At 38.8% G+C, this 19,680-nt stretch overlaps 1 protein-coding gene across 8 annotated transcripts in view; it reads left to right on the forward strand.

Annotated features, from left to right (window-relative positions):
* RAPGEF2 (Rap guanine nucleotide exchange factor 2) overlaps nt 1-19,680 on the forward strand; it is a 164,672-nt gene that overhangs the window by 83,636 nt on the left and 61,356 nt on the right. For 4 of the 8 annotated variants that reach the window (XM_028743032.2, XM_028743030.2, XM_028743028.2 and 1 more), the window contains exons 5-7: nt 1,169-1,244; nt 3,134-3,301; nt 5,943-5,960. In XM_028743032.2, coding sequence (XP_028598865.1) covers nt 1,169-1,244; nt 3,134-3,301; nt 5,943-5,960 — 262 coding nt within the window. Of the gene's footprint in view, nt 1-1,168; nt 1,245-3,133; nt 3,302-5,942; nt 5,961-18,381; nt 18,451-18,984; nt 19,338-19,680 lie in introns of those variants that run through there. The other 4 variants (XM_028743031.2, XM_028743029.2, XM_028743035.2 and 1 more) reach the window with 3 other exon arrangements.

Below are 19,680 nucleotides of genomic sequence, written 5' to 3' on the forward strand. Positions count from 1 at the left end.
TTTTTTTTGTTTTGACTATGGCAGACCAACACGGCTACCTATCTGTAGGAGGAAGAAGTGAATATAAAAAAACCAGAGAGGAGGGATGAAAGATACTGTTAGCAGTTGGAGGAGAGTAAGGTTCAAGTTGAATGTAAAAGGTGAATGGGAGAATAAATTACAGGAGATGGGAGGCATGTGGGGGTAGGAAGGGAAAAAGAAAAAAGAAAAAGCAACCTTCATCAGATCAGCAAATTCTGCTTAAAATGGGGACACTGATTTGCAATACCTCCATAGCAAATTTCTGTACTTAGCTTGAGGAAGGTTAATCAATGGAACTGCTCACCGCAAGGAAAACACAGTGGTGAAGAATTTACACGTTTCCAAAGATGGATGACATATTAGTAGAAAGTGATGTCCATTATTGCCAGTTGATTGTCAAACTTGCCCACTATTTTGTAACTGCTCCTGCACCACCATTTTGTCTCTGGCTGAACTCAGTAATTTTCAGCCATCTGAAGTGGGCCCTGGGGCTACAAGGTTTGAGAACTCCTGCTCTGGAGCTGAAAGACCTGAAATTCCACATATATGAGGCACAGATGGATTCAGGTTGAGAGGAAAAGGGAGTGGCAAAGATTACGAACATTTTCCTCCAGTAACCAGAAACTGCCTTTCTACTACAGTGATTGCTGTAATGCTAGCATAACGTCATTGTGATGCTGAGCAAGTATAGCAGTTTCTAATTATTGACATTTCAGCTATATAAAGACAGGTTCTTAGTGGTTTAACAGATTTTTACAAGTGACTTGCCTTTTATCAGTACAAGCAAAATTTGTGCAGAGGTGAGAATAAACGTTTTGAGTTTTTCTATTTTAAGAGTGGTCCTAATGTCTTACATTTTACATTTGGATCCATGTGCCATGTATTCAACAGTATAGTATTGGAGAAAGTAATGGGACAAATTTCTACTATGAAACATGTGTGCCAAAAATACAAAATGAAGAATCCCATAAATTTTAAGCAGCCTTTAAGTAATTTGTATTGTCAATACATCCCCACTCCTGATATTGCCTCAGAAGAAGACGAAACTTGATTGAAAATGTGGTTTTGTCATGTGCATAGCATTAAATTTTAAAACTGTAGCTTTATAGACTTGGTTTTGCTCAAAGTATTTTCTGTCCTCTTTCAGTTTTGGCAAACGTTCTGCAGGAAGCTTCAGACGTGGCTGTGAATGCATTGTTCTAGAGCCATCTGAAATGATTGTGGTAAGCATAACTAGATGAATGTCCGTGTTAAGGAAATGTACAGTTATGTATTTGAGAAGTGTATCATTTGCCATCTTTAAAACGAGTTAGTTGCTTGACTTTTAAAATAGGTTAATTTAAGGAAGACCATGGAAAGAAAGTTATATGTCCCTTCGAACTCTGCAGTCTATGATTCTAGAACTCCTGTCTCCTGCATCCACCTGCAACCCTTGAAAAACTTGTCTAGAAAGGGTGTGTGTGTCCTGAACTATATAGAACGGTGCTGGACAGCTCTCTGGATCCCATCCCATGTTTCTCAGGAGGAGCCCCCACCCCCAATTGTCTGAACAAGTTTCTTTAGGCACAAGTGGCTGCAGAGGGAATGAGGGTATGGGAAACTTTCTTCCCGTGAACTTTCTTAAGTTAACTTGCCTTAGAATCCAAGTCATTATGTGCACAATAGGTATGCATGCAGGATAACTATATTTTATCTGTTACACAGATTAAAATTCAGTGTTGAATAAGGAATCCTAGTTTTGTAGGAATTTTTAAAGCTTTCTTTAAGATAGGCTGGATTTAGCAACACACCTGGAGATACTGCCAGAATATCTATTTTAGTGGGCAGCAGAGCAAATTAATTCATTTTTGTGCAAAGAAACTTTCTTACATATGCCTTCTTAGCACACAATTACTAGCAGATTCATAAAGTGACCTTTTAGGAAGCTCTACAACCTACTTTTCAGGTTGGTCTGGTCTGACCATTCAGTTTCCTTCAAGACCTCCCGTTTTTTCTCTCCCCCCCCCCCTACATTTCAGGCATTGCAAAATCCATTACATAATTGTTTTGCACCTTATTGTTTTTGGTGGTTTTTTGCTTTTGTTTTGTAAAGGGAAATGTTTTGGGTTGGACTAGATGACCCTCATGGCACCTTCCAACTCTACAAATTCTAAGTAAAAATTCTTGTCACTACGTATAGGGAACATTTACATTTTTAAATACTTCCTTTTGGTGACTGATTTCTGCTCTCCCTGCTATAATTGAATTAATCACCATATGAAACAAGGGCATTACCCCTCTTCTGTATTTCAAGCAGTGGGTGTAGAGCCTCACAATACAGTATTGCAGCTAATACTACCTCACACAATACTTGCAGTAGCATTTAGAACTGGCACAGAATTCTTTATAAAATAGTTGTTGCATGCTTTGTCATAGCTCAGAGCCTTATCAAATACAGTGTTACCTTAGCAGCTGAGCATCCAGATTTCTACCATCTCCAAAATAGAAACGGCTGTGTGCAAGACTTGTTGTAGGTGTGTATCAGAAGATTTTTTTGTGGGGGTTGACATTATTATAGTATACCCTTGTGCAGTTTTCCTTCAAATCTTTCTTTTTTCTTTTTAAAATTTTGCTTGCTTTAGAGGAAATAGGATGCTGTGTTTTAGAAGAGCTGGCTCCCACAGGATGGGAGGGGTAGCTCCCCAATGGCTTATTGAGATCAGCCGGAAAGCTTCAAGTTTGCTTCCTTCAGAAATATTCTTTTTTTTCTCCCCAGTAAGAAACTAGCTTTCTGTGTGAGAGAGTAAAAAACAGACGCTTCTAAATACATAGGTGTGCACACGCACAGTAGGTCAGTTGTAGAAATTATGAATGTCAGCTGAATAATTGTCTTAAGAATTATGTCTGCTCATTCTCACTATGTAGGAATAGCTTCTACTGTGGAAAATGCAGAAATTTTTATAACTACGTACTGCTGATTTCTGTGAGAGTACAATTTTGTGTGTTCTATCTCAAACTGAAATGAATGCCCGTGCTTTCTAATTGTGGCAGAGAAGAGGCCATCCATAACCTTATTTATTTTTATCATATTACAAAATGTAATTTTTTGCTATTAAATATGCCTTTTTATCAGGTGGATTATATGGATGAAAATGAAGAATATTTCCAGCGACAAGCATCTCATAGACAATCTCGACGGAGATTTAGGAAAATCAATCAAAAAGGAGAAAGACAAACAATTATTGACACTGTGGATGCTTATCCTGTAGGGAAACCACCGTTACCTAGAGGTTATCACACGGTAAGCCATCCAAATTATTTTGATAGTGTAACAAATTTGAATATTAGCAGTTGCCAAATGCTCATTCTCATTTTGTGAAATATTCACATGGCCACAATTTGCCTTTCTCAAAATTTCATGTGTAGGAGATTCTTTAGCAGCTATAAAGAAGAAACTGAACTTGTAGTTAAGTGTATGTCGTTGGGATAGTTTAGAAATACTGCTTTTGGAGCAGATCAGCTCCAAAATGCCAGCTTAAAACACTTTATTCAAATTTGATCTCTGTAATAGATAATTCTGCTGACTTTATTTAGTTTAAAAGACATCAATAAACCAATCACTGAAACATTAAGTTCTGTGAATAGCCACTTCTTCTTGAAGCACTATCATCTATTTAGGCCATTATTTTGCTTTATCTCTTCTCAGCATGAGAAGTAGACCAGAGCGGGTTGTTTATACTGATGTGACTAATATCAAATTGTTCTAACAAATCTACACCATGCCTTTATCATCTGAGAGAGCATTATGTCTATATTGCTTTAGCCTTCAAATTATAATTATTCTGCATTCTCAGACTGATGGAGAAAAGTCTTCACAGTTCATCACTGTAGCGTAGAATTACAAAATTGCGAACACTGATGTTCAAAATGGAAGAAACCCATATTTGTGTTCTATGTGCCTAAGTGCTTAAGATGGGTGTTATATTAAAACATATCTTATCATCATCAAGTATTGTTTCTTACTAATTCACAGTATCAGCTGCACATTGCTGGAACTAATTTGGCACCAATGCTATTCACATTAGCACTTTCCATTATGCAAACAGTATTCTAGTACATAATTGTATGGGGAATTATGACATTTACACATACCTATAAAATTATAAATATGTTGGGACCAGAATGTCCTCCTTGGGACTGCATCCTTCTGCATGAAGATGCCTATCAGTCATCATCTGAAGCCCTGTTCTGTTCTGCCACCAAGGGTAATGGTAGTGTGAGATTGGGCCTTTCCTTATCTGTGTAGCTTTCTCCTGATAGAGGCTTGACTGGCCGCATCATAAATGGGTTTTATGTGGCAGTCAATACATTTTTATTTCATCAGGCTTTTAATGAGTTTCAACTCATAAGTTATATTTGTTTCTTACTTTGTTTTTATTGTAGTTTTGTTGCTTTCACTTTTTTCTAATAGTAAGAATTTGTTTTGTTAATCTGAATTGCCTTGAGGAGCAGTGCCACCATATTTCTATAAATAAGTATTGTTGTGTGGCAACAAAAAACCCTCACAATCACGTATGTTGATGCTGTGTTGCATATTTAACAAGTATTTTAATAGTTCTTTTCTCAAAGCTGCAGAGAGGTATACAATCAAATAAAACAAACATTTAAAACTACTATAAGCACCTCAAAAAATATAGTTTCACTCGAAGACTTGACAAACCAGAAACATTTCACAATGTTATGAAAAGGGAACCAGCATCTCCCTATATATTGCTAGTTCACATGATTTATCTTCACATAATTGTATTCCTGAGCTGATATGGAATACAGTTCTTCATGCAGGGAATAAAAGTCTCCCAAAATGACCATGTGAGCTATTCTTTAGTGTTTGTGATTAACTCTGTAGGAACTCAGAGTTCCTCACAATATAAAGCCTCAGGAGTACATAGCCATTTGAGATTCTTCATGTGCTCTCTCGGATTTTAAAGTACTCAGGATTTCTCAGTTTCCTTTCCTAAAAATTAGGAGTTAATTAAAATTTAATTAATTAAATTAGGAATTTAATTAAGAATTTATAAAAATTCCTGTCAATTTCCATCTACAATTCCACCTGCAACTGTTAGCACCTAAAGGTTTAACTATGTCTCTTGTTAATTGTCCAAGTTTTTTCTTAGATGCCTTGTGAGATTCTTCAATACTTAGGTGTTTTGCTTGTATGACAGAAGGCCTGATTTTTCAGGTTTTGATGTAACCCCAGCTTTCATTGTAATTTTATTATGAACAATTTACTGAAATCTAATAAGTTGATTTGTGGTGTACTAATATGGCATACTTCTTGATCACTTTTATGAATGACTAAAAGGAAAATGTTAATTTATGATCATATTTCCCATTACTCAAAGTTAATCAGTTTGTTTGTAGGAAGACGTGCCTCTCCAAACACATGGTAGGAACATGCAAAGAACCTCATTTTAGATGTGGTTTTCTCATATGTACCCACAGAGAGTTTAGAGATGCAAGTCTTCCCTTTTGTGCTATACATATCAAGGCAGGAAAACATGGCTGCCAAATAAAATATGAATTTCTTTACAGTGTTCTAGTTTCTTTTAGGGTTATAATATGTAGATATACTGATTGAGATTGTATGTGTTCAGCTGACTGTGTTTCAAAGACTAGTGTACATAATGACAGAGAAGTGAATATATGTTATGTTTTAAAGGAAAGTGCTTGACAAATACTAGCAATGCTGCTATTATACTGTTGTATGTTAAGTGGCCATATGGGTCAGGGAGAGTATCTACACCAAACTCATAAGTCCATTTAAGAACCTTCCTTACATAATAGCATTAGTTTCATAATAGTACTATATGTTTTGAGCATCTCTGATAATGTTCATCTTTTCCTTTCCTCCTATATGGCATTCATTTCATTTTGGCTCACAGGAATGCACTAAACAGCAGGTATTGTAACTTATGTGTATGGTCCTCTAACCCTTTACACCCCCCCCCCCCCCATTTTGGAGTGTAACTAATGTCTTAATACTAGTTTGCTGTTGCTGCATCCATTCTGTTACACTATATGATACACAGTTTACCTTCAGTTAAAATCACACAAACTGAATGTAGATAGAGCCTAGTGACATCACCATTACTTGCATTTCAGTTTTTACCTTAAAAAAATAATAATTCATTGCCTGTGGTGGTGTATTTTGTTGTTAGAAGTCGTCATGTGGTATCAGTATATGACATACAGAAATGATAAAGTACTCACATCGAAGAGAACATTCTTCATTTATGTCATCATTTAATATCCATTACCCAACCAGTGTCTCTTTAGCTGTTGCATTTTGAAGCAGAAGTTTGTAGATAATGGCTCTGATACAAGCTGAATATTTGTAGGGCGTACTGTTACAAAACAGATTATTTTTATTCTGCTCTATATTAGTTGCACCTATAGATACTATAGAAACCACATGTTCCTAAAATACAAAAGGTGTTGAAACAGAAAGTAGAATGGAAGCTGGAGGGGAGGGACTTACGGAATTACTTTAATTATTAGTGGCAGTATTTTCACTTGTTTAAAATTTAAACAGTGTGATATTTTGTTATGAACTAGCTAGTAAGAGTTAATTTTATGTCACAGAATTGTAAGCTATTGTAAGCAAGCAGTGAAAAACATGCATAAAACATATAATTATTATGGTTATATTATCCTTCCAGTGCTTTATCTTGCATACAAATTTAAGGTAGTAATAGCATAATCACTATAGCATAACTGTTTTTATTTTAAATTGCAATCATGGTGTGTTTGTGTGAAATTATGACTGTAGTGGCCTCTGAGAATGCCAAATACACAACATCAGAAGGCATCTTACTGGAACGCTGGTTGATAAAAGGATACAGAATATAATATATCTCTGTGTGTAATATATGTAGATGCTTTGATGTTTTCAACTTAACATAAATAGAAAAGCTGTCCCTGGCAGGAGAGCACAAGGTTCACTTTGGAGCTTCCTCAAACCCACTCTTCTCTGCCTCATTTCTCCTTTCATGAATGTTGACACTTTTACTACCTGAATTTTTACTGTTTATGAACATTCTATACTATCACAGCAGTTGTCAATCGCTATTTTAACCCCATTTGCACACGTGGCAGTGAATCCAACACAGTTATGTAAGCATTAGGGGGTATGCATAGACTGCAACAGGGGTGGAAACCTCCCCTAACCCTCACAGGCCATATTTCACAGTTGTCAATGATGTCAGGTGATGAGCCTCTTTGAAGGTGAACTTGCACCTTCAAAGAGGGTTGCTACAGGAGCAAGAAATGATTTGTTTTGAAACCACTGCTAAAATGGAGTTGCCCCCTGCCCCCATTCACTTTCGCAGAAGTTTCAGTGCAAACCACTTTCTGCTCCTGGGCCAAGTTGTGCTTCCACCATTCATCAGCTGATGGTTGGTAGAAGCGTGCCCTGCTCCAGCTAAATAACAGGAGGTCACTTTAAGCTCCTAGTTGTTCCTTTGATACCATGTCAGTGTCTGCATGGTTTGTCAATAACAGCCTTGTGGGTCAAATAAGGGCCACAATATTTATAAACTAATCCAGCTCCAAATTCTGGGTCATAGAATCATATAATTGTAGAGTTGGAAGGAATCGCCAGGGCCGTCTAGTGCAGCCCCCTGCAATGCAGGAATTTCACTAGATTATACATGACAGGTAGCTCTACCCAACCTCTGCTTAAAAACATCCAAGGAAGGAGAGCCCACCACTTGTGGTGGGAGTCTGTTTCACCATGGAACAGCTCTTACTGTCAGAAGGTTATTCCTGATGGTTAGTTAGAATCTCCTTTCTTATAACTTGAATCTGTTGGTTTAGGTCCTAGCCTATGTAGCAGGAAAAAATAAGCTTATTGTTGTGAAAGCCCTTTAGATGTTTGAAGATGGCTCTCATGTCTCCTCTCAGTCCCTTCTTTACCAGGCGAAACATACCCAACTCCCTCAACTGTTCCTCGTAGGGCTTGGTTTGTATTTGTAAAAGATATGTGTAAGGTGAATTATTTTTTTACTAGTAAGATAGATAATGCATCAGAGACCACTGTATCTTTTTATGTGCTGTTCAGGAAAGGTGAAGATCAATATATAAGCTTGACTTCACACCATTAATACAATTCTGTAAATAAAAAAATATTAAGAGTAGTAGTTAAATACTGTGTTACAGTCGTACCTTAGTTGTCGAATGGAATCCATTCGTCTTCTGAAAATGTTTGACAACCAAGGCGCGGTTTCCGATTGGCTTCAGGAGCTTCCTTCACTCAATTGGAAGCCGCAGAGGCTGCTCCGGTCGTTCGGCTTCCAAAGAACGTTTGCAAACCGGAAAACTCACTTACGGGTTTGCGGCATTCGGGAGCCAAAACATTTGAGTTGCAAGGCGTTTGGGATCCAAGGTACGACTGTACTATGTTTGCAATCTATAGCTGTATATCTAAAGTTAGTGGTTTAATACTTAATAGTAGCTTAACACTATTAATTTCATTGGTTTGTCATAGGCTGCACTTTTTAATACTTTCAGTTGTAATATTTCATCCTAACATCTGAAATCCTATAGAGATTAGCAGCATCTGAGGGTAGAAGTCAAAAGTAGTTTTAGTACTAGACAAAATAACCAGGTACTAAGTATTCCTAAAGTATAATGATTTAAGAACATTTAGGGCTTTGAATTTTTTGATGTATGTCAGGATGGATGTATTTATTAGCTGTAGTGGCATATTTAACTTGGTTTTGCTTACGTATATCCTAAATTTATATTCTCACAAGGTGCTTGAGTGACTATTCTTAACTCATAGCCAGTACTGTTTATTTATTTTTTTGTCATATCAATGTGGCAAACGTATGGATAACAACCTGAGATACTGTTACAGTTTCTGTTGCCACTGTGTGTGTGTGTGCGTGTGCGTGTGTGTCTGTGCGCGCGCGCACACACACACGCACACAGTTGAAAGAAGTGCACAGCAGTTCAAGGTACTGTGTGGTCTGTTTACCTAAGTTTCAGCTTCTGTCTGAGGATACCTTTCTGTCTCTATACATTACATCATCTTTGCTGCAAACGTGTGTGTCCACTGGGATTTGCTCTTCTTCCATTCCCCTTGGAAGAAGAGCTTGTATTGATGCCATAATTGGACCCATCTTTTGGTTGCTTTGGAAATTCACTGTAATAAGGGTGTTGTGTATCAAGCCATGCTGCATTTTAGGCAATTTAGGTGTCAGTAATATGCCTGCCAGTCTGGGTCCTGTTTCCAATTTGTGAAAATTGACAGTGCTGGGTTGCCTGCCCTGTAAGCTTATAAATCTGTTAAGAGAGTTACTGAGATATTCTTCAATAAGCAGTTTTTGTATCAGGTGGCATTTATTTTTTCTGAATTACTGAAATGTGGAGTTGTGTCACATTAAATGCTAGTGTTAAATGTATGCTTATTTGTTAAGAGAAGATTGGGCAACCTTCCTTGAGAGAAATCCATTTAATAATAGAAAATTGAAACCTGTACATAAATTCAGTAGAAAATTGAATGACAGACGATTGTTAAAAACTTGGAAAAACATTGAATACTAAAACTTTTATTCACCACTGGTTTGCTACTAACTTTGCAATATTTGAATATTGTATATACATTATGCTTGGGCATCTTGCATCCTTTTGTAGTTCTAGAGCAGGAATAGAGATATTGGTATTAGTTTCATGTTGATGAATAAAAATATAATCCATAGTATTCAGTCAAATTCATGCATCAAAATTTGTTGTTGAGCTGCCATTTTTAATGAGTGGGGGCACTAGTCTGCTATGACTTGTGCAGAGGTAACCAGTCAGTATGCAGTAAATAAATTTAATCTGATCACACTTAGAAATAGGGACCTAGAGATGAAATGTCTGTCAATGTATGCAACTCCTGACTCTCAGCTCATTCCTGGGAATTAAAGTGCTGGTTTCAACCTGACAAGCCCTAATTGGCTTAGGGCAGGTTTCCTGGAAGATTGCCTCCTGCATAGCCTACCCAAACCTTAAGCCTTGCTCTGGTTGCATGACATCTGATTACTGGCAGATGTCTACCAGGGAAAGGGCTTTCTTGGCCATGGTGCTGTAGCTATGAAATAAAAGCATTTTCCTGTCTTTTTGGATTCTTTTCCTAAAAAGTATAATGGGGGGGGGGCACCCATGCCATACAAGCTTCCCCTTCTCTGTGGCCTGAACTTTTGGGCTGTATGGGAGCTGCAGGGGGTAGGGGAGGAGAGGAAGGGTAAGTCTTGTCTCACCATTGGAATCCTTGTCCACTAGTGGGTGGCCACTATTGGATGTCATTCTCTATTTATAAATGTTTTGTTTGTTAGATACCCAATGGATATTTATTAAGGGTGGCTAACTAACTAATCAATCAATCAATCAATCAATCAATCAGTCAGTCCTTGACTGTTCAAACTCCAAGTATCCTTAAACTTATGATTGTTATAAAAACAACAGCAAAACTCACTATTCTGATTAAAGCTGCGGACTGCTTTCTTTAGATTGATCACATCAGTGTCGATGGCTATGATTCTAAGGAGACTTGACTTAAACATGTCTGAAATAATTAGCTTAACTGGGACCATAGTTTTGCCACCGCAGAACCCAAGTCCAAGCAGCTGGCCAGCAGCATGTCTGAGAACTGAGGGAGCTTGAGCACTGAAAATGAGGGATGTTATGAGTACCTGTTGGAGCCTGACTTTGATCGAAATCTAGGGAGTTTGGAAGACTTAAGGCTAAATGGAATGTAAACCTTCAGATACCTTGACTGAACTCTTGCACCATCTGCTACTCTCTTGCCACTCCCAGGTGCCCAAGCATACTCCCTTCCCTTAGTCCTGTGGTGTCTTAGCAGAGTAAGGAGCAGTTACAGTGCCCACTCTGTCATTAACTATAGCAGGAGTGGAGAACCTCAGACCCTCTAAAACAGGAGTGCAGTGGCTGCCTTAAAGAATTTCTCAAAAGCACTGTTTGAAGTAGCCCCCTCTCCTTTGAACGTTCAAGGATAGATGCTTCAAACAGCGCTTTTGGAACCCAGCACTAAGCAGGATCGCTGTTGCAAAAGGGTAAGCAATCCTGCTAAGCTATGGGCTTGGGTACACAAGATTGCTACAAGCTCTCTAAACTCTCTTGTGCACCTGAGCAGAGCCCTAAGCAGGATAGCCCCTCCCCTCCACATTGGCTGATGCAAAGGAAAAGTGATCCTGTTTGTGTGATAGTTCCTTCAGCAATCCATAAATATGCATTTTTTTTTGTTTAGTCATTTAGTCGTGTCCGACTCTTCGTGACCCCATGGACCAGAGAACGCCAGGCACTTCTGTCTTCCACTGCCTCCCGCAGTTTGGTCAGACTCATGTTTGTTTGTAGCTTCGAGAACACTGTCCAACCATCTCATCCTCTGTCGTCCCCTTCTCCTTGTGTCCTCCATCTTTCCCAACATCAGGGTCTTTTCCAGGGAGTCTTTTCTTCTCATGAGGTGGCCAAAGTATTGGAGCCTCAGCTTCACGATCTGTCCTTCCAGTGAACACTCAGGGCTGATTTCCTTAAGAATGGATACGTTTGATCTTCTTGCAGTTCATGGGACTCTCAAGAGTCTCCTCCAGCACCATAATTCAAAAGCATCAATTCTTCGGTGATCAGCCTTCTTTATGGTCCAGCTCTCACTTCCATACATCACTACTGGGAAAACCATGGCTTTAACTATACGGACTTTTGTTGGTAAGGTGATGTCTCTACTCTACTAACTATGCATAAACAGCCATAAATATGCAAATTTAAAAATCGAGGGCCCACCACCTGTACTAGCCAGGATTGCTTTAATGCTGTTGCTTTTGAAACATTTGAAACACTCCAAGGTATAAGATTTGTAAGATATGTGAACACTTAAGCCTCCTTTTTTGAGGTATAATTAAAATAGATTTTAAAGTATTTTTGCAGCTTAAAACTTGTGTGTTTGCATATGGCAGGCTTTTCTAGTTTAGTTATTAAATCCTGCTAACAAAACAGCTGGCATTAGCTGGAATGGCGCAAACACTTCCATAGTTTTCTAATGTTTCTGTTTTAAAGTAGCTATTTAAACAGGAGTCACGGATTAAAAATATTTAATACCTTTATACACACTGCTGCTCTTTTAAGCAGTAGGAAATGTAAATGGAATGTTTTTCTCTAAAAGCTAAGAACAGAATGTGCTATATGACTAACCAATCTGCAATTAAAGCAAGATTGGCAGGTGTCAGCAGCAAACCCAGCTAAGGCACCAATGTGTCTGTGCTCATTGCTGGGTGTATTAAAGATCTGGATTATGGATTCATCCACAGTAACAGCTCAACAGAATGGTATTTGTACAGATGGTCTGGAACACCAGCAAATGGGTTAACCATGCAGCATATATTACTAATAGAGGTGGTGAAGATAGAATGTTAACAGGATCTAAGCCTAAACCTAGAGAATCTAAGAAAAATGCACTATAACATTATTTGCAAATGTAATATTTTAAGGTTAAATAGTAATATATTAATAATAATAAGTCATGGTAATTATATTTCCCTTTTTACAAAACTGAAAATTTCAAGTGGTATGGGAATAAACTAAAGAGCCATACTCGGGCATCCACATATGATTGCCAGCCTGCCTACGGTTGGCTTTAGTAGTGGATTGGCAACCATGATTCAGATCACATAGTTCTTAATTGCTGCCATTATATCTACTGCAGCCACTCAGACCAAAGGGTAATGATGTGCTGAAACCTGCCCTTTTATTTTGCAATTTGAATAGTGTTACTACTCGATTTGAGTAGTGTTACTGTTGCTTGTTACTACTGCAGCCCTGCAAAAAGATTAGTTATAAAGAAAGCTACTGAGGAGATAGTCATTCTGCTGCTATAGTTGTCCAGGTTGGATATAGTACTGGGAAGGCACTTTTTGTTCATAGTTCATCGTTCATAAGGAGAGGTAGTACCCTATTTAATCTCATTGAGATTGTGATGTATTGGTGTCATAGTTGTAGAAGTTGGCAGTACTTTATGGCAATGCAGATGAGTTATTCAGTGCATTACAGATTGGAAGGGTGGCAATAGGTATAATGGGTGGTTTTCATCACTTACTGGATGTCCTTATTAAAGTATTGACTTGATGCTATTCTGAATGTTCTACCTCCTGTTTGTGTTTGAGACCACAAAGTAAGGTGTTCATAAGTTCACTGCCATCATCACTAATGATGCCCAACCACCACCCTATTTTCATCAATGTTGGATCTTGTACTTGACACTTAGTACTTGCCCACAATGACATCAGTGCATAGTCAACCAGCAGGGGTAGGTGGTGCTGTGGTCTAAACTACCGAGCGTCTTGGGCTTGCCTATGATAAGGTTGGCAGTTTAAATCCATGTAGTGGTGTGGGCTCCCGTTGCTCTTTCCAGCTCCTGCCAACCTAGCAGTTCGAAAACATATCAGCGCCAGGAAGTAAATAGGTACCACTGCTGTGGGAAGGTAAACTGTGTTTCTGTGTGCTCTGGTTTCTGTCACGGTGTTCCGTTGTACCAGAAGTGGTTTAGTCATGCTGGCCACATGACCTGGAAAGCTGTCTGTGGACAAACACCAGCTTCCTTGGCCTGAAGGCAGAGGTGAGTGCCGCACCCCCTGGTCGAATTCGACTGGACTTAACCTTTACCATTTTACCAACCAGCAGTGGAACCCATGGAACGTATAGTTGCAGTTTAGTTTTTATAACTGCCCCAGATGAAAATTTCTCACAAAATGATTGAGAAGCAAGGCTTTGGGTAGCAGAGGGGATGTTGATATATTTTGCTGACAAATTAGACTGCTTGGATAAATGATTTAGCTAGGTTTGTAATAGCACTTTTGTCTACTAAAAAAGAATGGGATTGCCATAATGATATGAAATAATGAAGGTAGCCAAAGAATGTCAGGTAGATGGGACTGCCAACAGTGGTGTTAAAAGTGTTGAGTTAAATTGTAAATGAGTAGGATTCCCCCCTATTTTGGCAGTTTGTGTTACAATGATTCTTTCTAAAAGATATTGGATATTGCAATGTGTGGTGCTATTAGTTTCTGCCTGTTGTAGCAGTTGTAATGCATTGTGCTTAGAATGGTAGAATTGTAGAGTTAGAAGGGACCCCGAGGGTCATCTAGTATCCTGCAATGCAGGAAACTCAATTAAAGCATCAGTGACAGATGCTTAGATGCTGCATGGTTTTTATTTGTATTTTTATTGCTTCTTTTATTTCTTATATTGCATTTGTATTCTTACAATTTCAATTTAGTGGAATGCAAACTGTAATACAATACAATACAATACAAATTAAATAAAAAATAATATGAATGTTTAATGCATACCTGCTGCGGACCACCATGCTGTGGTCTGTGGTCCACAAGCCCTAGTTTGGGAACCCCTAATTTAGACTTAATTTTAGGAAGAACTTTCTGACACCACAGCCTATTTAACAATGAAAAAGGCTGCCTTGGAAGGCAGTTGACTGTTCTTCTTTACAGATTTTTAAGCAGAGCAAGTCTGGGTAGTTACTTATCAGGGATACTGTACTAGTAGATTTCCAGCATCAGCAAGTATTGGACTTAATTACCCTTTCAGGCACCTTCACACTCTATGATGAAATTATGGTCACTATTTCTGAACTAATTCTTTGTCACTAATAAATAATTCCATTACTTCATACTTTGCTGACATCTAAATTTGCATGACAGTGATATCATGTCATTAGATAAGAGTATATTCTGGGAATTGAAATGCAAGTGACATGACATCTGTGTCCATAGGGATTTCATTGATAGTAAGTTCCAATGTATTTCTAATGAAAAACATAGGTTTGATAACAGAGTAATGGGTATATAGTGAGGTCTTTAAATTGTATCCTAAGGCTACCTAATTTTTCCAAGCCTGTGTTAAGTGTGTTTGTATTGGTCAGTTGCTTACTACTATTCTAGACTTGGGCCTGTTTTCACAGCTCCAGAGTACAGACATTATATACAGTAGGACAGCTTTTCGCAGCCTTATGCTCTGCACATATTCTGAACTACAAATCTTATCAGCCTCAGCCAGCATGGCCAATTGGTTATGGAAGATGGGAATTTAGGACAAACAATTTGAGTGTTACCAAATGGGGGAGGTTGCTCCAGTGGTCAGCATACTTTTTCAGTAGGGGGCTGGACCACTGTCTCTCAGACCTTGTCCCTCAGACTATATTTTGAAAAAAAGAACGAATTCCTATGCCCCATAAATAACCCAGAGATGCATTTTAAATAAAAGCAAACATTCTACTCATGTAAAAACACGCTGATTCCCAAACCGTCCGCGGGCCAGATTTAGAAGGCAATTGGGCCGGATCTGCCCCCCAGGCCTTACTTTGCCTACCTATGTTCTAAGGTATAGAACTGAAACTTGGGGATAGAGGGCTCATAGACCTTTCCCATGCCATGCATAGAATATACAGAATGAACCAGGTCCAGCTGATTTTTAACATTTAAAGATTTTCTATTTATTTGTAATTTTCACTTGTTCTGCAACTAATTTTTGATCATCCTTAAGTTTTTTCCTTTTGTGGCTTAAGATAATTGACCTTGAAGGTTTTGCACATGGTGGGGGAAGGGAAGGTGTGCAAGGCTAATGCTATGCATCTCTGCCATCTGTAAAATCGACAAGTTGTGACTGGGACCTCAGTGTCCCTAGTCCATACGTAGTTAACCTTTGTGAAGTGAGACTGTACAGCCTTTGTGCTTAACTGCTGAGCAGCATTTCCTAATTTAAATCTAAACATGCTTCTTTCAGTGACCTTGGTAAACATTTGTTTTCTCCACCTCTCTGTGGGCACCTTAGGGCATTTGAAAATGACTTCTGCTAGTTCCACATACCTCAGGCTGCTGCCACATGAGCCTAACACATTTTTTATTGCAGCTCAACAGTAGCCAGGTAGCCATGGAATCAAGCCTTTGCATCTGCGGAGTCTTGTCATAAGTCGGGCTATCAGAACAAAATGTGAAGAAGGAAGGAGAAAAAGAGGATAAGAAACCAGAATATGGGAACAGGAAAAACCCCCAAACAAACAGAGAGCTTTTGTCTACAGGGCTGTGCCTTCCACTCCAGTGAGGAAGTAGTAAGAGCTTAGTGAGTCAGACGACTTGCTGCAGCTTGCCAGAAGAAAGCCCAGCAGCTGTGTGAGAGCTCTTCTAGATAGGTTTTGTGTTGCTCTGTGATTAGTATATCTGAGCTGTCTTCTTTTGACAGCCATAGCACATGGTGGGAGAAGCAATTGCCACACTTCCTCACATCCCACTTCTGCTTTTCCTAGCAGGTATCACTGCAGAAGGAAGCTCAAGCCTTACCCACTATAAACTACTGCCTGTGGCACTTGTGACTTCAGAAATGTTAGCCACATTACCACCAGTGTCATGTGTCCACTAAAATCTAGAGACAGAAGTGTTCTGGGCATGGCTTCAAGAGGAAAAGATGCAATAAGAAAACCATTGTTGGGGAGGGTGCTTCCTAGATATTAAGAACCAAAGAGTCCAGAGTAGGGCGTTTCCTCATTTGCTTTCTTTTATATGTTTAAAGGGAAAAGATTTGCAGTCGGAATAAACAGTGATGGTGGGAGGGTGACAAACGTGTCCACGTTTGTTCTTTGGCTACAGCTAAAAATAAATTTGAAGACCACTGCTTCAAATGAGTGCTATCAGCTCCCACAATACTGTAAAATGCTTTCAAAAATACTCTTGCACGTGTGAATACACATGCATAAAGGCAGTTTTTCCATAGTCGAACCCTGCAGAAAAACCTACGGTCCCATATTAGTCTTATTCTAGATTTCCATTCTAAGGAAACATATTTTAATGTGTGTTTTAAAAAGAATACAGGACAGATTATTATGGTATACACAAGCCTAAAAATGAATGATCCAAAACTTTAAAATATGGTTTAGTGGTGGTGCTTGTTTTTATTTTTTAAAGAATACTATGGCTTTATAAAAATAGACTTTTAGAGAATCACCTTTTGGTCTGCCAAGTGAGCTTTGACCTGCAGTCAGTACAGGAAAGCATTACTGTATGACAGATTAAATTAACCAACTGAGAATGCATGTGTCTGGTAGAAACAGCTGCAGCCTCTGTCTCTGGCACTTTTCTATATTGTTCATAAATATATGTTTAAAGTTCTTGTCGTCTGTTCAATTTTTGCTACTGTAGTAGCAGAAATGAGCATTCTTTCCCTGCCTTTCTCTCCCAAATTGTGTGTGCACATGGGCTTGAATACCAGGAATGCATTGTAAGTGTAAAAAGGTCAGATTTTGATGATAAAAAATTGATGGCACAAAGTCTTTCTTATTTTTCTCACTGATGACTTGCATAAAAACATCGTGGAAGTGTGTTGCTTGTAATGTTGCAGGGCTTTGTGCTTTTTTTGGCTGGAGTATGCCCTTCAGCTTAGTTCATGTGCCATAATGCTGTGGTGACAGAGCTAGTTTTACATGGGAGTGGCTTGGTTAATTTCTCCATTTTAAAAATGAAATACTACCTTCAAGAGACATGTTGTATCTGTATAAATTTAGAGCCTGCCTGCCTATTCCAGTGCTATATTCTGTGAACTGTACACCTCTTTTAATGGAAACTACATGTTTGACCTGTGTGGCAAACTGCAGACTTTATTTAAACAAATTTCAGCGGAGGATTGTGAAAATTCACAGCTATGCACCTTTCAGTTACCTAAGCCTGAACAGTATCATACCTGTGTGCCCATGAAAGCTTGTCAAGTATGCCATTATTAAGCAGTTGATAGAGATATTTACAGCTTTGCCGCAACATTATTTTTGGGTGGGGGAGGGTGGGGGAGGAGGTGGCAGCAAACACCATTGCTTTATATTCACCTTGGTGAAAAATGATATTTAGTTCAGAGCCTGTTCAAGTAAGTCTTTCTCCTTATTCCCACCCTGCCTTCAGTGGTATTCATTGGAGCCAGCAATCAATGGATTCCTTCCCATTTGGGATTTGCTTGACCTACAGAAGCTGACATAATACAGGCAAGCGCTTGTTACTCTATCTGAATTGTCCATCTGTACCTTAATGAGTGAAATAGTTAAGCAGCCGAGGGGGCAAGCCGCAAGGAATGTGTCTTCCATTTGAGTTGAATATTTCGATGTATAGGGGGAGAGGGAGGGAGGCAGAGAGAGATCCACTTACATCATTAGAACTGCATTGAGTGTGCCTGTGTGCAGGTTAAGAGACAGACTACAGTGTCTTTGCTTTCTGCAGGAAGCAGCAATGCCGTTTGTATCCTAAGAGGAATTTTTTATTTAGAAAAGGAAGCGTTCTTTCTACCCAGGAAATGGCTTTCCTTGTGCGTTGCTATGCCAACTGCCTGCAGCCATGGTCTTCCAAAGTAAGCACAATAACGTAATTATATTGGCGTATTACATTCAGACTCATGATTCTCTAGGTTTTTCTCTGTGTATGTGCCTTTGGTGTTTTTGGTTTGTTTGGGTTTTTTTTGTTTTTTCCCCTTAGTGACTCTCTTGATGGTAGGCATGGTTTCTTTGAATGTGAGGGACAGGCATCATTAAATTAAATGTCCGTCAATGTCATGCCGCTTGGATTAATTGTGCGAACTTGGTTAGTTGAGTGGAACAGAGATCACTGGTCACCCTGTCAGCATCATTAGCAGCCAGAGGGGAGGTCCCTATTCACATGCTCTGCCCTGATTTTTTATTTTTTTTAATGGGGGTGAGGGGCTCTTTATTACTGTGATTGCAAATTAAACAGGAGTATTAACAATGCTTGGCTGAATGCAGGAAGCTGGTTCCCGCACCCTTACTAATATAATACTGTATTAAGCTTTTTTGAGGGAGTCTGTGTGCAGTCAGCCATTTTAGCTTTTCTCCCCCCCCCCCCCTTTTTTTCCTCCCTTTCGCTCTCAGGGAATGCTCTCGTTCTTGTAGAAGAATGCTGGATATGTATAGTGTTGCCAGGCACTTTACATCCTTGCACGCTTAAGACTTCGAGTGTTATAAAAATGGAGACAATTGCTGCTGTTTGGATTGCTTTTCTGCACTACAAGTGTGAGAGATTTTGTGAACGGCACTTTGAGCTCTTGGCTTGGTTTTTCCCTTGGTTTTTGTTTGTTTAGTTTAATGCAGTAGAGGATGATTTGCTATCCATGAGAAATTGGTACATGATGTGTAAATTCAGTTCAGCATATGTTTGTTCATTATGAAACCTCTTGCAATCCCAGCTAACCATGGAGTTATGGGCCAGCAGGAGAAACATTCAGTAAGTATAGCAAATTCTGCTTATTTTGGGAACAGGCTTTCGTTAAATTTCATTTTAAATTGTAACTGCCTGTATACATGCTCATTTTGCTTTGATTGTGGATATAATGGGGCTGTTAAATTGTAGTAGAAAAACAGATGCCTGCCGTGGTGTCAGTTGTGATTTAATACTTTGGTATTTCATGTTTTAAAATATGGAAGTTGCTTGCTTCTAAATAGAGAACTTTGAAATATTATACTTTCTATAGAGTATGTTTCAGCTAACTTCTGACTTGAAAAGAAATACAAAGTTAAGATTTCTTGAAGGCGTATAGTGATGTCGAATACTTCTGTAACCAATATTA

Source organism: Podarcis muralis, chromosome 9 (assembly GCF_964188315.1).
Source record: "Podarcis muralis chromosome 9, rPodMur119.hap1.1, whole genome shotgun sequence".
NCBI classification, from domain to species: domain Eukaryota; kingdom Metazoa; phylum Chordata; class Lepidosauria; order Squamata; family Lacertidae; genus Podarcis; species Podarcis muralis.